Genomic DNA, 20880 nt, shown 5'->3' with positions numbered 1-20880 from the left:
ATTCACCTGTGGCCAGGACATTAACCTGGTTTTTGCGAATGGTATAAATTGGTGGTTCTGACTTCTGGTTGAATCTCACTGACAGAACGCGATTTCAAGGCAAGTGTAACAATGTGTTGTATATAGATTGCCGTAGATTTCCGTATAAATCCATCGAATTATATCGTCTGCAGAATCTCCTGTTTTAGTTTAATAATTACGCCCAGTAGTATTATAATTTCATCTATTACCTCATTGCCGATGTTATATTTTAAAAGTAATTTACCACTTCCGGGGTCGCGAGTTTAGCTTGGGGTCGTGCAGCGTGTCCGTGCAGTGAGCCGCGTAATGTGTGCGGGCGGTGTGTGCCTTGGGTTGCTGCGCCGGATCCTCTCGTGTTTCCCTGGAAACGTGAGCCTCTCGCTGGCGTACGGATCCGGCGTGCTGGCTCAGCGTGGCTCCCAACCGGGGGTATGTACGCGGTACCCGGCTTGAACTTGTGTCGTAATGTTGGAATCGATCAGAAAGTTTATCATGATGGTGAGGTAATTAAAATACAGGAAACGGAACCCTAACTTTGGGATGATGCAACACACCGAACAGCACTGCGCTAAAACAGCTTCGCACTACGTCACTTCCGGTTGTGGCTGGAAGGATAGGTGAGGTTCGAATCCCGACCCAGCTGTAGACTGTCATTAAGGCTTAAGCTGGTTGTCCCATATGCCAGGAATAATTGGTGGACGTTAAAGACCCCAAGTGGTAATTCGGGAAGAGTAGGCGAGTTATCGCCGGTGCCCTGAACAAATTACTGCTCTATCCCACGGAGGTATATAATATGGAGAGCCAATTGGCCACCTCGCAGCATTAGCCGCCGTGAAGCCACCGGAAATAGTCTGGCGGCCATATTGGGAAGCCGATCGTAAGCCTGTCAAAGCAAAGGCGTGGCGCACTGATGATGCAGCTGGAGCGAATTTTAGGACCGCCGACTATTTAATTAATATAGAATACTAATATTTGAACTGATATTCGGGCTCAGAATCCCGTTCTTTAAGGAAATGGTGTTCATTAAGTTTGAAGTTGGTTCTAGACGCATTTTTCCTGGGGAATCCAATGGTTTAGAGCTTGTTTGAAAAAAAAGTGCCCAAAATTACCGCTCGGTGTTCTTTATCGTTCTTCTCATGACCCAATCACCCACTAGTAGGAATAAGAATCCTGACATGTTACACCCCTGTTTAACTCCTGTCTTCACCTTGAACCATTCTGTTGTTTCACCTTGGTCGACGACCGCACATTGAAAGTCTTGGTAAAGGGCTTTTACAAGGTTCACTAATTTTCCAGGTATGCTGTATTTCTTCATTATGACCCAGACTTTCTCTGGGCAAGGAGTCGAAAGCTTTCTAGAAATCTATAAAATTGAGGTACATCGTCGTTTGCCATTCTTTGGCTTGTTCTATAATATTCCTCAATATAAAGATCTGATTTGTTGTCATGTTATATGATGTTACTTAATTCAGTCATTATATTGTAACTAAGATGTGTATGTTTCTATTACCGAGATGTTAGAAACCACGCAGATATAATGATAACCAGAGTTTATTCTACACTGACATGGGTCAGCAACACATCAACAGTGAGTCAGTCACATAAATGACATGAAACGCTGTCATGTAGTTAACCCACACAATTCACAGTTAACCCACAAAACACACCCACACCATGTAGAGATGAGGTCGCTCTTATATTTCAGCTTGCTCTGGTGTTGCCTCACTGGTGAGCAAACAGGACCAGTTTGCAATATTTTTTCCTGATGCGCTCTTCCTTCATGTCATCATCGAGTGTTCTCACAACATGATGGAAACGTATCTTGCTGTATGATTGTGATACAGAATGTATTAAAGCAAACACATGGTTGCTGTCTGCCTCACAGTCAAACATGTGCCGATCCAAGGAAGCAAATGTAGACCGACCGACCTCAGAAAGGACAGAAGTGGAAATTGCCACTCTTATCCCACTTTCACGAGGCATTTTGCCATTGCTTACAGCCAGGAGCCTCTTGACACAGCGTTCAGTCGCCTCACAGACACGAACAACACTGTGCGAGGGAACTATGAGGCCACCCCTGTTCTTGGTAACAATCAGGCTGTACATTGGTGTGGTTTGCCATTCTTCGTTGTTACTGGTCAATGCAGAAAGACATTGGCTACACTTCAGAGTCTTCCTCACCATCCTCACCACATAGCCGGCAATATAGCCAACACATGACTCTGTAAAGATGGAAAGTTGCTCAAAATTTGGAATATCCGCATAGTCGTGGTCCTCTTTTGCCGGCGATCTCAACTCCAGGTCGTATCGTCTGGCCACCAACATGTCGTGACTCTCGTCAGGCACAGCCTGCGTTGCAACGCACTTGAAGGAAGCCGCATTCAGGATTCTGGTTGAGTCCTGTGCAGAACAGTTCCCACTTGCAGACTTGATGTCATGTCGCATCAAGAGGCGCTTATATGCGGCAACAAACTGCCGGGCCGTTGGGTTATTCCCACTTCCACATGCAATGCGGACCGCTCCAAAGAAAAGTTCAATGTGGTCTTGGCTCATTTTGTACGTGAGCAGGTATCGCAGGGGAGATGAGGCAGGTTTGACATATGTGAAATACAAAATTTTGACACTCTCTATGCAGATCATGAAACCAATGAAGGGGGTTTTCAAACGCGTATTGGTCATAACTTGACCATTCATGTTTTTGATGTTGGACAAGTAACTGTAGGCAGTATCCAGGAATGGCAGGAAAAGTCCTTCTCGTGATGTCATGAGTGGTGCCTTGTAGTTTCGTGCCAATGGATTGCGAGAATTTAGAATGTCAAACAGTTTGTCCAATGTTTCAATGTATTGGCAGGTAGCCTCACTGCCCTGAAATTCTGATAGTTGCAAAGTGTCCCTGCAAAACCGAATTGCATCTGCCACACTAGTGCTCAATGTCTGAGCAGCTGTGTCCACCTTCATGACATTGCTCTTCCACTCGATGTGTTTCCGGGAGAGCTTATTTCCCAGACGCAAGCCTTCCCTCTTCTGCAGATCAAAGAGTGCCTGGATGTATTTCCACGCGATGACTTTTTTGTTGCCATCCTCCATCATTTTCATGGATCCAAGACAGTTTCTTGCAAGTTTAAGCATGTGACATGCATCGAGTACAACACAAATTTTCTTTTCGGGATTTGCTGGGTGGGGAAATGTTGGTTTCACATTCTGCGGCGTGATGTCGGCACCTAGCTCACGTAACATTGTCAAATGAGCGGACGGTCCATCGCAAGTTAAGGAAACCACCTCTGCACCGATATCATGCAATTTTAGTAGACATTGTGTCACCAAATTCGCCTGTTCCTTCCCCGACAATCCATTTATCATAAAGTATGCTACAGGCACTTTCCAACTGTCATTCAGCTTCCATTCCCCGATTCCGATTCCCCGATCGACGTGGGAGCCCCAGCTCCTTCACTAGCAGACAAGACAGCCGGCTTAACGTTCGCCAGGATGATCAGTCGCCCTGCCCGTGAAATACCAGGATCGGGATTCGTACCAGGACCCTGAACAACTTCCTGCCCTACCTACTGCTACTGCGAAGTGGGAAGGCAATGGCAAACCACCTAGTGCTGTAATTTATACAACCCTCATTTGCAGTTATTGGCATCAGATAGCTAAGGAAAAATAACAACTATTGAACAATAAACTTCCAATTTAGTTGCATGTTCGAGTCCGGTGTATTGTATTACTTGCCCTGATGGATGTGGACGAATGTCACAATCGGCTTCCCAATATGGCCGCCAAGCAACTTCCGCTAGCTTCAGCCGACAGCCGTCATTGGCTCTCCAGTTTATTATATACCTCCGTGCTCTATCCTACACTGCTACAGTACAGTACAGGGGGCACCGCATCAGCCGTGCTCCCAGCAATGATGCAACCAGCAGCTCCGTGAATGAAATAACCAGTTTTGTGAGTGCAAGACTATTATGAAATCTGGGCTGTTTATCTCCTGGGTTTTAACATTTGTTTTATGAAACCCATAGGGACTTCTCGGCCTCATCATTGTCTCATCTGGAGTTTTTCTTTTTCGCTAAAATACTATGGCTATGATTGTACTTGTTCAGCAAGGCTATCTGTAAATCAATCCATTATAATCTATCAACATCCCGGTGCAGTGATAGAGTGTATGCTCTGAGTATGGGAGGTCCGTGGTTCAAACCCTAGCTGGGTCATGCTAAAGAATTAAAAAATGGTCCATTCCAAGTAATTTGAAAATGGTCCGTTGTAGCGGTTACCGGAAGCATGACACAATTACCCTGCACCGGCCGATGCCGCAACCGGCGAGCGGTCACTTGCCCGGACTCGCCCAGGCGTGTCCAGACTTGCTTTTCCCGGGCGAACACTTGTCTTGCATACCATGCCCCGTTGAGAGGCGTGGCTTACCTATTTGCATACCACGCCCCGGCTGAGAGGCATTGTTTTTTGTGTGTTGAGTTTGTCTTATAAATTGCCGCCCGTTCGATGGGCTGATTCAGTGCTTTTGAGTTCTTTCGTGTTGAGCTACAATAAATAGCTCGGTGAAACTTCGTTCCTGTGTCGTCCATTTTGTCTGGCTTATTCGTGCGAGCACAGCTCCCACAATTGGTGACCCCTTTCTAAGAACATGGCGATGGAGTCAGCTGTAGCTTTGAAGCTACCGGGCTTTTGGGAGTCGCACGTGGCCGTTTGGTTTGCTCAAGCCGATTCTCAATTCGCCCTGCGGAAAATTACGGAGGACACGACGCGCTACCACCACGTGGTCTCCGCGCTCAACGCCTCTGCCGCAGCCCGGGTCCTGAGCTTCCTACAGCACCCGCCGGACGCCGACAAATACGGCGCGCTCAAAGGCCTACTCCTCGGTGCGTTTAGACTCACGGAGACCGAACGCGCGTGACAACTACTCGACCTCCTGGAGCTGGGCGAGGCCCGTCCATCCGAACGCATGGACCACATGCTTGCTCTTCTCGGTGACCACAGCCCGGACTTCCTCTTCCGCGAGCTGTTGCTCCGGCGGCTACCCGGGCAAGTACGGTTAGCTTTGGCTAACTCGCCCATCACGGACCCTCGCGCCCTGGCCAAGGAGGCCGATAAATCTTTCTCGGCTAGGCGACACATCGGAGCGGCCACCTGGAACCCTGGGCCGACCGAGGCAACGCCCGCGCCACAACCAGCGCCACCACCGGCCGAGTCCGCGCCACTGACGGCTGCCGCGACGCCCCGTCGACCGAACCCGACGCGACCGCCGGAGCCTCCACCAGAGCGGACCATGTGCTATTACCACGCCAGTTTCGGGCAGAAGGCCAGAACGTGACGCCCACCGTGCACTTTCGGCGGATCAGGAAACGACCAGGCTGGCGCTCGCTGCCTGCCATGAGCGTCGGCCATTCAGGCAGCCTTGTGTTTATCACGGACACAGAGTCCGGGCGGCGTTTTTTGTGTGACACCGGCGCTCAGCTGAGCGTGATACCCGCCTCGGTGCAGGACAAACAGGCCGCGCTGTGCGGCCCTGCCTTGGTCGCCGCAAACGGCTCCTCCATCCGCACCTTCGGTTCGCGCAGCGTCGCATTCTGCTTCGGGGGCCAGCGCTTCAGGTGGGACTTCATCACGGCAAGCGTGCCCATGGTCATGCTGGGTGCAGATTTTCTTTGCGCGCATGGGCTTTTGGTCGGCGTCAAACGGCGTCGGCTCAACGCGGAGACCTTCAGCTCGCTCGCTTGCTCATTGAGCGGCTCCGCTCCGACCAAGCTAGCCTGCGCGCTCCCGGCCGTGGACGATTTCACCCGCCTACTCGCCGAGTTTCCCGCCCTCACGCAGCCGACGTTTTCCGCTGCCGCCGTCAAGCACGGCGTCGAACACCACATCCCGACCACAGGTCCACCGGTCTACGCCAGGGCTCGCCGCCTCGAGCCGGCCAAACTCGCCGTAGCGAAGGCGGAATTCGACGCGCTGGAGCGATTGGGAATTGTGCGGCGCTCGAATAGCGCGTGGGCCTCGCCCCTGCACATCGTGCCCAAACCGGGTGGCGGATCGCGACCATGCGGCGATTCCCGCCGCCTCAACGACGCCACCACCCCCGACCGGTACCCGATACCACACATACAGGACTTTTCCGCCCGTTTGGCGGGGCGGGTGATCTTCTCCAAGGTCGACCTTATTCGGGGCTACCACCAGGTACCTGTACGGCCGGCCGACGTTCTGAAGACGGCTGGAATTACACCTTTTGGCCTCTTCGAGTTCCTCCGAATGCCGTTCGGCCTTAAGAACGTGGCCCAGGCCTTCCAGCGGCTGATGGACAGTGTGCTGCGCGTTCTCACCTTTCTGTTCGTCTACCTGGATGACATTCTCATCGCCAGCATTTCCCGGGCGGAGCACCTCGTCCACCTGCGCACGCTTTTTGAGCGCCTCGGCCAGCACGGCCTCATCATCAACCCGGTGAAATGCCAGTTTGGTGTAACGGCCGTCGACTTCCTGGGGCACCGCATCACGAAGCGCGGGGCCGTCCCGCTGCCTACCAAGGTGGAGGCAGTCACACGTTTCCCGCGCCCCCGCTCCATCAAGGCCCTACAGGAATTTTTGGGGATGGTAAATTTTTACCACCGGTTCGTGCCTCGCGCCGCCCAACTCATGCGCCCACTGTACGAAGCCCTCCGGGGCAAGCCGGCCAAGCACGACGTCGCCTGGACCACAGAGATGGACGCGGCGTTCACGGGCGCTAAGCTGGCCCTCGCCAACGTGACCATGCTGCACACCCGGCGCTCGACGCACCCATCGCCCTCACCACGGACGCTTCCGACTACGCGGTGGGCGCCGTGCATGAACAGTGTGTGAACGGGGCTTGGCGATCGCTGGCCTTCTTCAGCCGGCAGCTTCGCCCTAACGAGCGCAAGTATAGCGCTTTCGACCGTGAGCTCCTCGGCCTTTATCTGGCTGCTCGCCACTTCCGCCATCTTTTGGAGGCCGCCCGTTCACGGCGTTTGTGGACCACAAACCCCTGGTCTTCACCATGGCCAAGGTTGCAGAGCCGTGGTCGGCCCGCCAGCAGCGCCACCTCTCCGCCGTGTCCGAATTAACGCTGTGGCCGATTGCCTCTCCCGGTCTGGCGCGAACGCCATCCACCTGGGTGTGGACTTCGCCCGCATGGCGGCCGACCAGACCGCCGACCCCACGGTGCAAGCCCTCCGGACAGCGGACACAGGCCTGCGGTTGGCCGACGTCCCCTTCGAGGACACAGGCACAGTTCTCCTGTGCGACGTTTCCCTGGGCCAACCTCGCCCCATCGTGCCCACCGGATGGCAGCGGCACATTTTTGACGCCCTCCACGGCCTTTCCCACCCGGGCCGGAAAGCATCACAGAAGCTCGTGGCAGCGAAATTCGTCTGGCACGGGCTCCGTAAAGACGTCCGTGACTGGGCCAATGCCTGTGTCGCCTGCCAGCGCGTGAAGGTCCACCGGCACACCCAGGCCCCATTGGCACCATTCGATGTGCCCGCGCGGCGCTTCGACCACGTCAATGTGGACCTGGTGGGACCCCTTCCCTCCTCGCGGGGCTTCACCCACCTCCTCACGATGGTGGACAGGACCACCAGGTGGCCGGAGGCCGTCCCGCTGGCATCAACAACATCCGCCGACGTGGCGCAGGCCTTCGTTGGCACTTGGATTGCCCGTTTCGGCGCGCCCTCGGACATCTCCTCCGACAGAGGCCCGCAATTCACCTCCGAGCTTTGGGACACGGTCACCCAGGCCTTGGGGGTCAAGCTTCACTGCACCACGGCCTACCACCCCCAAGCCAACGGCTTGTGCGAGCGGTTCAACCGCTCGATGAAGGCCGCTCTCAGGGCCAGCCTCCAGGACGATGGTTGGGCCGACAGGCTCCCGTGGGTCCTATTGGGCCTCCGAACGGCCCCTAAAGAGGACCTCGAGGCTTCCACCGCCGAGCTGGTCTACGGCCAGCCACTGCGCATGCCGGGCGAATTCATCCCTGACGACACCGGCCCCTGGTCCGCGGCTCGCCAACGCTCGGTCCTCCAGGAGGCCGCCAGGAGATTTGCCCCCGTGCCCACGTCCCACCACGGCTGCCCCCAACCCCACGTCCCCCCAGCACTCCGCACTGCGGAGTACGTTTTTATCCGGCACGACGCACACCGGCGACCGCTCCGGCCACCGTACAATGGACCTTTCCGGTCCTGAAGAGGGACGACAAGTCATTCATCATCGACATCGGCGGCAAGCCGGACCGCATCTCCGTGGACCACCTCAAGCCGGCCCATTTGGAACTCGACCAACCTCCACGGTTGGCCCTTCCTCCACGACGGGGCCGTCCCCCGTCATCCAAGCCCCCCGCCCGACCATCCACCGCCACGCCACCTACCACCATCCCCCCCCCCCCCCCCCCCCCACGAATCGCCAGGGGTCGTTTCGGCCGGGTCATCAGGACCCCCTCAAACTGACTCTCCCGATGCATGTTAATTCTGGGGGGGCGCATGTAGCGGTTACCGGAAGCATGACACAATTACCGTGCACTGGCCGATGACGCAACCGGCGAGTGGTCACTTGTCCGGATTCGCCCGGGCGTGTCCAGACTTGCCTTTCCCGGGCGAACACTTGTCTTGCATACCACGCCCCGTTGAGAGGCGTGGCTTACCTATTTGCATACCACGCCGCGCCTGAGAGGCGTGGTTTTTTGTGTGTTGAGTTTGCCTTATAAATTGCCGCCCGTTTGATGGGCTGATTCAGTGCTTTTGAGTTCTTTCGTTTTGAGCTACAATAAATAGCTCGGTGAAACTTCGTTCCTGTGTCGTCCATTTTGTCTGGCTTATTCGTGCGAGCACAGCTCCCTCACCGTTCCAAATAAATTTAAAATGTTATGTTATAAAGGATTAAAAACGTTCCAAAGAATTCGAAAATGGTCCGTTCCAAATAAATAAAAAATGTTACGTTATAAAGAATTAAAAAATGGTCCATTCCAAGTAATTTCAAAATGGTCTGTTCCAAAGAAATTAAAATGTTATGTTATAAAGGATTAAAAACGCTCCAAAGAATTAGAAAATGGTCCGTTCCAAAGAAATAAAAAATGTTACGTTATAAAGAATTAAAAAATGGTCCATTCCAATTAATTTCAAAATGGTCCGTTCCAAAGAAATTAAAATGTTATGTTATAAAGAATTAAAAACGTTCCAAAGAATTAGAAAATGGTCCGTTCCAAATAATTTTTAAATGGCCCGTTCCAAATAATTAAAAATGGTCCGTTCCAAAGGATTTTAAAATGGTCTGTTCCAAAGAATTTAAAAATTATCCGTTCCAAATATTTTTTAAATGGTCCGTTCCAAAAAAAATAAAAAATGTTACGTTATAAAGAATTTTAAAAATTGTACGTTCCAAAGAATTTTAAAATAGTCCGTTCCAAAGAATTTTAAAATGGTACATTCCAAAAAAAAAAAAAAAGGGTACCTTCCAAATAATTTAAAATTCTTACATTTGTGTTGTAAATAAAAATTATTTATTGTGGCATCTCCATCATTTACGGGTGTGAGGCTATTTTTGGACGATCTTCTGACTTTGCACAATTATTGTGTAGCCTTCTGATGGCCCTCTATGTGACCTTTATCGTTGACCTTTCCATGTAACCCTCCTGAACCTTCCTAGAACAACGTTCTTGACTTCCTCTTGGCAGTGAATGAACCCACGAACTGGCACGTCCAGAACCTCAAAATGAACCCACGGCATTATTCGTGGGTACGGTTCGTGGGACCCCAGCGGATTGCAAAGATACAGCTCAACTATGGAGCGTCTGTCTACTTCAACACCTTGGTACCCTGTGAAGGCAGAGTGAGTACCTGAGAGCTGTTGATTGGGGCTGGTAAGATGGCCTAAAGGTACGCACACGCACCTCTCAGCTGTTTGGGTTTGAATCTAGACCCAGCTATAAACTGTCATCCTGGTGTTTCAGGGCGAGGCATCAGTGTGCGGGCTGTCCCTCGGATGGATGTTAAACTGTGCGCCCCATCTGCTGGGATTAGTTGGTGGACGTTAAAGATCCCACTGTGTCCTTCAGGAAGAGTAGGCGAGATCTTTCCGGCAAACTGAACAAATTACAAATTCCTGTTTTAACCTGCAAGGGGGGAGGGGCGGGGGGGGGGGCACTGCATAAACGGCACAGCCGCATCCCCAGTAAATTATGCTACCAGACGCAACGTGCTACATACGAAAATAAAGAAAAGGAACTGTTTTTTCAAAATAAATGAAATTCCTTTTATGACTCATTTCTGATTACTCTCAGATAGACGAGATGTTAAGCACTCTGTTTTTTGTATACTAAGTTTGAGACTTGTAAAAGAGCTAACACATATATCATATCATAAAGGGAGCAGGAGACAAGAGGGGGGGGGGGGGGCAAGGAAGCACAACCGCGGTAGAGGACAGGGACATCGGGCGATCTGCGGAAGAGAGACGGTCAGGGTGAGGTACATGGGATACACAAGATGGACACTGTGAGGACTTTCAGGAAAGAAAACGGAGTTTGAAAGAGGTGGATTTGGTGTGTATTAATGGGGGTAGAAAAATTCAAGGATTTGGATGTGGGGAGATAAGAGATGGTGGTGAACAGCTGTTTTGAAGACCTGGAGGGAGGAGAGGGATTGAAGCGAGTGTGGGAGTTTGTTCGAGAGGCCGGAGAAAAGAGGAATGAAGGAGTGAAGGTGAGCAGAGGGTCTTGATTTTGGCAGTTTAACCATAAGAGGGTTGCTGGCAGATCTTGAGCATCTTGAAGGAATACTTGGGGGACAGAGCACAGACAGAGCTGGGGGAGCTAGGCCAGAGAGGAGTCGGTAGAAGACAGAAAGACCACCAACCTGCATGCAGTGAGCGAGTGAAAGGCCCTCAGAATCAGCTTCATCGTGGGAGACTCCAATGATTCTGAAAGTCTTGGTTGCAACAGCGTGAAGCCGAGCTAGGTGTGAGGCAGGAGCACCAGCCCAGAGGAGAGAGCAGTATTCCATCAAGCTGTGGATGAAAGCTTTGTATGTGGTGAGGAACTCAGTTGTGCCAAAGAAGGACTTCGCACAACGGAAGATGCCCAGTTGGTGACTGGTTTTGGAGGCCAGATTTGAAATGTGCTTTTCCCAGGAAAGATCATGGCAGATAGTGAGACCCAAAAGCTTCAGTGACAGAACTTCTTGGAGAGGATTGTTCAGAAAGTAGATGGGAGGGTTTTCCAGGTGGTCTTTTTTTTTCTAAGAGCAGCACAATTATATGTTGGTGTCTAAAGCACTGACCACGTTCCTAGTGTGCGTGCAACTGTTGCTGACCATGTATAGACTGTGCAACTGCTACCACTTTGCAACTACTGCACAGCCTGACATTACTATGCAACAACCATTATCAATGAACAGCAATGTTGAAATTGATGAAGGTTATCAGTGAAATAGGGACATACTTAATTGTGTTTGCTGTTGTCTCAGCTGATGAAATACGGGGTGATCAGTACTGAAGATATGTTGGACGACTTGTTACAATGGAAGACGTTGTACGTGAGTGGCCGCCTCCACAAACCAGTAAGTGTACACAATTTGTCAAAAGATCGATCGTCAGTCTAATCCCCAGCTGGAGACCCATCTACGAATGTCACATTTAATTTGACGCAAGCCCTGGTTTTCAATGAAAATCCAACGGTGGCCTTATTGTTGATGACTCGGTGTGTGCCCGTGCACTGTGTTTGGAAGGTGAGAATCCTGAGGCAACAGGATGGTGAAGGACGCCTTCACAATGCACTGCAGGCCAACCTGCGCAGTGCTATCACTGCCGCGTTGCTCACTCTGCCTGAGAGCTTTAGTGAGGAGCAGCTCTTCACAACCATCGCCGGACTCTCGTACACAGGTAGAACTGTCAACACTTTGAGCCCTTCCCTGCACTCCAAAAAAAACACTTACATAGAACAGGAAGCAATCTGAAATCTCCAACACACCATCAACAACTCTCCCTACCTCCTCCTCCTTCCTCATCTTACCCTACCCCTCCCCTCCCCTGTCCTGTCTTGTATCCGATGATCCCCCTTCCTCTTCCTTCATGGTATGGACCTCAACATCTGGGGCCTTCGCTCAAACCTGACTAATCTCTCCATACAGGTTGCTTCTGACAAACCAGACTTGATCTGCTTAACAGAAACTTTCCTCCTTCAAGATGTCTCTGATTCCTTAATATCTCTTCCTGGTTACTCCCTCCTCCGGTATGATAGACCTGAGTCTGGTCCTGGTGGTGGGGTTGCTATATTTATCAAAAACGATCTTCCTCACTCATGGATCAACTTCTATCCACTCATCCAAACTCTCTCTTCCTCATATGTGGCGACTTAAACTGTCATCATGCCAGCTGGCTAGGTGTGGGTTCCTCCCACACCAGCCATGGCACCTCAGCAAAGGACTTCTGCGACTCATTGGGACTGACACAATCTGTCAATTTCCCGACCCAGATCTCAGTCAATGGAGTATCTTCTCTTCTAGACTTGGTTATGACAAACTTCCCAGTAAATGTCTGCTGCTGTTCTTCTGCTCCAATCTGTTCATCTGATAATTTGCTTGTTAAAGTGGATATCTCTCTGGCCATTATCAGAGAGCCTCCTCAGCATCGAGGAGTCTGACATTTCACTCAGGCTGACTGGCACGGTCTGCAAGCAGGCATGAATCATCTGGACTGGTGTCCCATCTCGACTGCCTCTGACATCGACTCATCCTGGGAATTCTTCCAAAGCAAACGGCTCTCTCTCATGCACAGATTTATCCCATCTAATCTTCAGTTGTCATACCCTTCCTCCCGTCCATGGTACACTGAATCTTGTGCTGAGGCAGTTGCCCTGAAACAACTTGCCTTCACCTCATGGAAGGCAAATCCAACTGAAGGCAATCTCAGTTCCTTTCACAAGGCTCGGAACAAGTGTGTGTCTACCCTCAGGAGAGCCAGGAAACAATATTTCTCGAATCTCAAGACTGAACTCTCAAACCTGTCTCCCTCCTCCAAATCCTGGTGGCATCTGGTCAAATCTGTTTCTGGTGTTTGTTCCTCCTCCATCCCCTCGCTTACCTCAAACGGCTACACAGCGGAGTCCGCACGTGAAAAAGCCGAATGCCTCAACTCTGTGTTTGCCTCAAAATCTTGTGTCCCAAACCCATCTCTGTCTGTACCCACCTTACCCTGTCTAACCCAGCTGCTCCTGGACTCTGTGTCCTTCTCTCCCAACAAGGTGGAGAAGTTTCTGTCAAACCTCGACTCTGATTCTCCAACTGGACCAGACGGCATCAGGCCATGGGTCCTAAAATCCTGCTCTGCCGCTCTATCACACCCTCTCTTTGTTATCTTCACCCTCTCTTTTGCTCAAGGTCATCTGCCAGCATCTTGGAAATCAGCCAACTTTACTGCTTTACACAAAAAATGTGCAAAAACAGATCCTTGCAACGACAGACCAATCAGCCTTCTCCCAATTATCAACAAATTCATGGAATCCATCATTGCTTCGGATATCAAATCATCCTTCCTCTTCTCCAATGGCTTGATCTCGGATCATCAATTTTGATTCAAACCAGGTCATTCTACTCTGGGCATGCTGCTTCTGCTGTCTTAACAATGGATGGAGGTCCTCAATGCCAAACAGGAAATCAGAACTGTCTTCCTTGACATATCTCATGCCTTTGATATGGTCTGGCACCGAGCTCTGCTCACCAAACTCTCTTCCTATGGTATCCATGGAAAACTCCACACATGGCTTGCCGACTTCCTCTCTGGTCGCAGTCAACGTGTGGCCCTGAATGGAATTCTCTCATCTCCCCTTCCTGTTCTGGCTGGAGTTCCCCAAGGTAGTGTTCTGGGCCCTGTGCTTTTTCTGGTCTTTATCAATGATCTTTCTGACTCTCTGGAAAATCCTCTCTATCTCTTTGCTGATGACTCCACTCTCTGCCGCTCCATATCTCAACCCTCACATCAGCAGGCTCTGCCTGTTCACTCTCTGCAGACCTGGACAATATCACAAACTGGTCAAACTAGTGGAACATGTCTTTCAATCCTGACAAATCTCACACTCTCACTTTGTCTCTCCGAAAAGACCTTCTGGGTAACCCTCCCATCTACTTTCTCAACAATCCTCTCCAAGAAGTTCTGTCACTCAAGCTTTTGGGTCTTACTATCTGCCATGATCTGTCCTGGGAAAACCACATTTTCAAGTTGGCCTCCAAAGCCAGTCGCCGACTGGGCATCCTCCGTTGTGCGAAGTCCTTCCTTGGCACAACTGAGTTCCTCACCACATACAACTGAGTTCCTCACCACAGCTTTGCAGCTAGACTTTGCAGCTAGATGGAATACTGCTCTCCCCTCTGGGCTGGTGCTCCTGCCTCACACCTATCTCGGCTTCACGCTGTAGAAACCAAAGCTTTCAGAATGATTGGTATCTCACACGATGAAGCTAACACCGAGGGCCTTTCACTCACTCACCGCAGGCAGGTTGGTGGTCTTCTGTCTTCTACGGACTCCTCTCCGGCCTTGTTCCCCCTGGTCTGTCTGTGCTCTGTCCCCCAAATTTTCCCGCAGGATGCACAAGATCTGCCAGCAACCCTCTTCTGGTGAAACTGCCAAAATCAAGACTCCTCTGCTCACCTTCACTCTTCCCTTTTTCTCCCACCTCTGGAACAAACTCCCACACTCTCTTCAATCCCACTCCTCCCTCCAGGTCTTTAAAACAGCTGTTCACCATAATCTCTTATCTTTCCCCATCCAAAACCTTGATCATTTCTACCCCCGTTAAAACACCCCAAATCCACCTCTTTAAATCTCCAACTTTTTTCCTGAAATTCCTAGTTGTGTCCTTTTGTTTTATACCATGTACCCCCCTAACCTCCCAATCCCCCACCCACCACCGGCACTCTTTCTTCCACAGATCTACCGACATCCCTGTTCTCTACTGTTTTTGTGCTTGTATGTTTTCCTCTCTCGCCCCCTCTTGTCTCCCGCTCCCTTTATTTGTTGTATCTGTTATGGGTCTGTGCCTGTTCTCGTGTGTAATGTGTTAGGTCTTACACAAGCCTTGACTCTGTATCCAAAAATACCAAAAATATTAAGCAATCACCTTTTATCTGAATGCAATAGGTGTTTTCCATAGATCATCATATGCAGTGTTCTGCAACTAATGGTCAAACTAAACTTTGGCTCAAGTTCAATGGAAGGCATTTAAGAGGTTGAATCCATCACTCTATCTGGGCTACTCTTTCTTTATAACCAGGAGATTTCCGCATGGTGGTCGGGGAGGATCGTAACAAAGTGGAGAACATTGTGCACCTCAACCTCGAGGAGTTTCGCCACCTGTACGCTCAATTCCTGCACGAGAGTCCCCATGTTGTGTACCAGCCAAGCCAAGGTCGGCTGGAGGTACTCGAGCACAAAGGGAAGTGGGGTGTGGGGTTGTTTGTGGTAGAGATGGATGACAAATGATACGTACACATGCACTGCCTTTAGTTGGACAAGAGTGCAGACACTCAGTTTACACAGCTACTGGCACTGCCCACACATCTACAACAACAGCTGACGAACCTCGTGGACCCCCCGGGCAGGAACCGTGATGTCGAGGAAGTTCTTCTCCAGATTTCGCAAGATCCAGATTGTGGTCTTTGGGTGCGAAAAGGTAATTTTTCTTCAATCTTGCCAGGTGAAAGAGGACTTTTCGTATTTATCCTTTTCTTTCCATCAAAGAAGAATAAATTAACACTTTTTTTTAAAGCATTAATAGTCTTTGTTCTAATTGGTGTACTTGATCCAGAATGTCAACCAGCACAAGCGTTCCTTCTGGATTCATTTTATTGTATACATAGTCGAGGCTTGTGGACTAGCTAGTACTTGTACATTGAACGGATCAGGACACAACAGGACAAAATAACAGCAGAGAGGGGGAGGGGGGGGGGGGGGGGGGACACCAACAGCAGAGTTGAAGGACAAAATAGATACATGGACAAACAATGAGTGCGGGGAAGAATGGGGGGCAGGAGAGGATGCATGTGGTGGACTAGATGGTTACAGAAGGAAACTCTCAGGAGGGAAAACTGGGAATTTGGAAAGAGGAGGGATTGTGGTGAGAGGAGAGGTGTTAACGAGCGTAGAAACTATCATGGTTTTGGGTAAAGATCAAAAGAGTGAGATTGAAGAGAATGTGTAAGTTGGTTCCACAGGTGGTGAAAAGAGGAACGAATGAGTGGAGGTGAGCAGTGATCCTGGATTTAGGTAGTTTCACCAGAGTGGGTTGCTTGTGGATCGTGTGCACCATGCAGGATCCTGGAGGGACAAGGCATGGAAAGAGAAGATGGTGCAAGACCAGAAAGGAAGTTGGTTGAAGCAGAGAGACCACCGACCTGTCTGTGTTGGCGAAGTTATAAGCCCATAGACTCTTTCATTGACCATGTCTGAAATTGACCATCTTTGACCCATGTCTGAAAAGAGGGAAGATTATTGGCCTTCCTTTGGAAGATGTGGATCTGTTGACCTCCTTAAATTATTCTTTGTCCGTATACAGCACAAGGTTGCGGGCAGCCTCATTAGTTGAGGGCGGGCTGAGCCGCTGATGCAATACCCTCTCGATACCCTCTGCTGGTTGGGGTGGGAATTGTAATTTGTTCAGGGTGCCGGCGATAGCTCGCCTACACTTCATGGAGGACACCGTGGGATCTTTAACGTCCACCAACGAATTCTGTCAGAGAGGACGCCCATTTAGCATCCATCTGAGGGAGGGTACACACATTGATGAATCACCCGCTTGTGAAACACTGGGGTGACAGTTTATAGCTTGGTCGGGATTCAAACTCAGGCTAGACAGCTTGGAGACGAGTGTGCGTACCTCTAGGCCACCCTGTCAGCCCTACCTCTTCAAATGATGCAAAACGTCTTGCTTTTGCCCTCATTTATTTATTTATTTTATAGGATAATATAGTGAATGATAAGAGTGGAAGAGGCAAAACTTCCTCAAACTCCAACACGTTGCATTTTACACGAGCAATCTTTTTACCTCCGCCACCAAAGGTGGATGGAGGTTATGTTTTCACCCCTGTCTGTCTGTTTGTCTGTGAACAAGATATCTCAAAAAGTTGTGGACGGATTCGGATTAAATTTGGCAGAGAGTGACGAGGACGAAATTATTAGATTTTGGTGAAGATCCGGATCCGGATTCGGATCTGGCTACTAGAATTTTTAAAGCAGGATATCTCAAAAAGTTGTGGACAGATTTGGACGAAACTTGTTGGACAGGTTGGATGTGTGATAAGGACTAATCGATTCGATTTTGGTGAAGACCCGGATCCGGATCCGGCTAGTAGAACTTTTTAAAGTGATTCTTCACCATTGGGAGATGTGGCCAACCAGGTGGAGGTACGCTCTCTACTGAGTAACATTCTAGTTATTATTTGTTTTAATATCCTTACAATTATCAAAGACTCGTGGGGGACACATTAGGGGACATTGTACAGGGTGACCCAAAAAAACCTCCCACATTTCAAAGGTAAATGAAACAAAAATGGTTAAAGATAATCAAGATTTTATTTGCACACATGAAACTTCATTAAATACACGTTTTATTCATCATGTTTTAAGGATGACATCCTCCAAATGGTGGCCGTCATTGTCTATACATGCTTGGAGGCGATTTCTGAAGACTGCCATGGCTCGACGGGTCATGTCGGGTGGAACAGCGGCTATCTCCTGCTGAATAGCAACCTTAAGGGCTTCAAGAGTTTGGGGTCGATGAGTATACACTCGTGATTTAAGGTAGCCCCACAGAAAAAAATCACAAGGGGCGAGGTCAGGGGAACGGGCCGGCCACCCAACATCGCCACGCAACGAGATCACCCGATCCGGAAACATTTCCCTCAGCACTTGCAATGATCTTCGAGCTGTGAGTGCCGTAGCTCCATCTTGCTGAAACCACACATCGAGTTCTTCAAGCTCAAGGTGTTCGAGTTGTGGCCTTAGAAAGTTTTCGAGCATATCAATGTAACGGTCAGAAGTTACGGTAACAGTTACACCACCCTCTTCAAAGAAATAAGGACCCACGATGCCAACATCGGCAACAGTGCACCACACAGTCACTCGATCGGAGTGCAACGGTCTTTCGTGTAGCACGCGAGGGTTGTCTTTGGAGCAATAGCGAAAATGTTGTTTGTTTACGGAGCCACTCAAATGAAAATGAGCTTCGTCACTGCACAAGAGAACAGCATCTTCCGGAACACGTTGCAGAATGTTCTCGCATAACTCCCTGCGGCTTATCCAGTCTCTCGCATTGAGTTCTTGCACAACCGTCATTTGGTATGGATGGAAGTGGAGGTCTTTGTGTAAGATTCTCCTTGCAGTTTCCCGGGATATCCCTTCAGCTAAAGCATGCTTCCGTGCAGAACGTCTCGGAGACTGCACAACAGATCGCCTCAATGCTTCAGTATTCTCAGGCGTACGAGCGCTCCTAGGTCGACCAGGTGATTTTTTTTTTTAAGCTGAGCCTGTTGCCCTGAAATTCTCAACCCACTGCAAGATGGTTTTCCGATCTGGAACGTTTTGGTTCCGTGGAATACTGAAACGTCTTCGAAAGGCCCTCTGCACGGCGATCACGGAACGGTTGTTTGTGAAGAACGCTTCGACAGCGAATGCACGGTGTGCTCCCGACCACGCCATGTTGGCGACTGAGGACGGTTGGGGTTGGGCTACCGACAGACCCTAGCCCCGCCCCTCCCGCCTCACTACTGCCAGTGCTACAGCCTTTCGAAATGTGGGAGGTTTTTTTGGGTCACCCTGTACCTTCACATGAATTACTTGGACATTAGGAGACATTGGACCAATCAACACACTATATGGGGTTTGGACCTGGGATTTCAGCACCTTGTGCCAAGGGTTCCGATGTGAATGGCAAAAAGACGACCTTACCGCGCACCTTGGCACAGGTTTGCTCAGGAAAGAGAAGCTGTTATCTTCAGGCTTCCAAATAGATTAAAATGAAGTAATGAAGTGTGATGGCAATGGCTGCCAAACAAACATAATGCTCTTTCTCATTTTTACTCAAACTTTTACAGGAATTTCAACCATTGTGAAGAGGTCAAGCTTGAGTCAAAGCGTCAAGGGGATCGTCACTGCAGGTAATTCCGTCACTCGGTTTGGGTTTTGAGACGTTCACCGAGACGACACATCACCAAGCATCATCAACTCTGTTACGGCCTAGTGATATGTGCACGCATCCACTCGCCTCTGAACTGTCGAGCCTGGGTTTCAAATCCCAGCCCAGATATAAACTGTCATCCTGGTGTTTCACAGGCAGGTTAGATTCATCATCAATGTGTCTTCCATCCCTCGGATGGGCGTTTAAAAAACGGGCGTCTCATCTTTCTGAATTAGGCATTGGTCTTTAACGATCCCATAGTGCCCTAATGTGCCATAGTGTCCCATAGTGCCATAGTTATGGCATTGGTCCTACCAAAAGATGAGGAAGCTATTGCCGGCACCCTGAAAAATTCCAAATTCCTGCCCTAACCTACAGGGGGCACTGCATTTGCAGCAAAGTCACGCTTCCGGCAATGATGCAACCAGCAGCCACAGGCTGCGTATGAAACGGCACTCTCCTTGATGCATCACCCTTCCTATGAAATACCATTGTGATCATGTTACAATAAGATCAGGAATCAAATCCGGGCTACACAGCTCTGAATACAGAAGTACGCTACCCCTGAGTTGTCCCGTCGTCCCGTCGTCACAATCCATCAATTACTGGATGTCTAATGGCGTTATGTTGTTAACCAGACAAACGTCTACTTAGCCTGGCAACATGAACGGTGAGAATGTGTGTTTGCCATTGTTTGTGTACAGGTCCTGTGAAGGCGATCAGGTACAGTGCACAGAAGGTGAAGAAAATGTGGAAAGGATTTCTCACTTCGAGGAGATGATTCTGTGCAACAATTGCTGGAACAATTCAATTGTTACTGGTGACCATTAAAACATATACAAAATGTATATGTTTTTGAACTGCTGCGATACTGTATATCACAGGGCTGGCAGAAGGGCCTAGAGGTATGCACACTCACCTATAACCTGTCGAGACAGGTTTGAATCCCGTCCTGTGTTTCACAAGCAGAGCGATTCATCAATGTGCGTGTGCCGTCCCTCCTATGGACGTTAAACGGGCGTCCCGTCTGCCGGAATTATTTGGCGAACATTAAAGATCCCACGGTGTCTTTCACGAAGAGTAGGCGAGCTATGGCCGACACCGTGAACAAATTACAAATTCCTGCCCTAACCTACAGGTGAAATTTGCATCAGTGGCACAGCCGGCCCTCAGCCAATTATGCTACTCCGCAGCCTTGTACTGCATACGAAAGAAGAAGAAGACTGTATATCCCTGTGCTGTACCATAACCTTTGCTACGGTATTTTAGATGAAATGCAAATGGATGGTTTACGTTTAAAAATAAAAGATATTCCATTCAGATGTTCCCAATTTATCCATTTTGAACCACAAACAGGGGATAACTGTGGGTATTGTAGTAATATAGGAATACTTTTGAATGGTTGTCCTACCTGCAAATAAAATGTGCTCACAGAAGACCCCATTCACCGGGGTGCAACTTATTCATTATATTGTTATGGAACCCAACGTCGGCCTCTGTTCCCCTTAGAGGGGGGATTAATCCCCTCTTTTATAACTGACCGACGTGGTCCCTGACACTGCCCAGCGACCTCCGGAAAGGCTGGTGCACAGCCCCGTTCGTACCGCGGACAGATGTTAATTGCCGAGCGGTTTTAGCAACCGCGGCACGAACTATTAACAGAAACTAGACCCGATCCTTGAACGTTG

General features: G+C 49.7%; 1 protein-coding gene across 4 annotated transcripts; it reads left to right on the top strand.

Annotated features, from left to right (window-relative positions):
• Nucleotides 1-245: 245 nt before the first annotated feature.
• Nucleotides 246-20637, top strand: TAMM41 (TAM41 mitochondrial translocator assembly and maintenance homolog). Of its 4 annotated transcripts, none has more exons than XM_068114251.2 (8): nt 246-450; nt 9679-9861; nt 11493-11585; nt 11754-11907; nt 15293-15438; nt 15526-15691; nt 19110-19172; nt 19897-20637. In XM_068114251.2, the coding sequence occupies exons 1-8, from the start codon at nt 328-330 to the stop codon at nt 19971-19973; spliced, it is 1005 nt and encodes a 334-aa protein (XP_067970352.2). In that variant the 5' UTR covers nt 246-327; the 3' UTR covers nt 19974-20637. The 4 variants fall into 4 exon arrangements, with proteins under 4 accessions (XP_067970352.2, XP_067970353.2, XP_067970354.2 ...); XM_068114255.2 differs by lacking the exon at nt 246-450 and adding an exon at nt 3880-3966; XM_068114252.2 differs by lacking the exons at nt 19110-19172; nt 19897-20637 and adding an exon at nt 16332-19102 and having other exon boundaries at nt 264-450.
• Nucleotides 20638-20880: the final 243 nt, after the last annotated feature.

The sequence above is a fragment of the Myxine glutinosa genome, chromosome 4 (genome assembly GCF_964187855.1).
Source record: "Myxine glutinosa chromosome 4, kmMyxGlut1.1, whole genome shotgun sequence".
Classification (NCBI taxonomy): Eukaryota; Metazoa; Chordata; class Myxini; order Myxiniformes; family Myxinidae; genus Myxine; species Myxine glutinosa.
Note: the sequence above shows the minus strand (reverse complement) of the source record. Positions and strands in the feature narration are given on the sequence as shown.

Excerpts from the sequence above, each read along its gene's own strand:
- TAMM41 (XM_068114251.2), top strand. The coding sequence starts at position 328 with ATGTGTGCGGGCGGTGTGTGCCTTGGGTTGCTGCGCCGGATCCTCTCG. Across the intron at positions 15,692-19,109 it reads TGGTCTTTGGGTGCGAAAAG|GAATTTCAACCATTGTGAAG; the intron begins GTAATTTTTCTT and ends AAACTTTTACAG. Across the intron at positions 19,173-19,896 it reads CAAGGGGATCGTCACTGCAG|GTCCTGTGAAGGCGATCAGG; the intron begins GTAATTCCGTCA and ends GTTTGTGTACAG.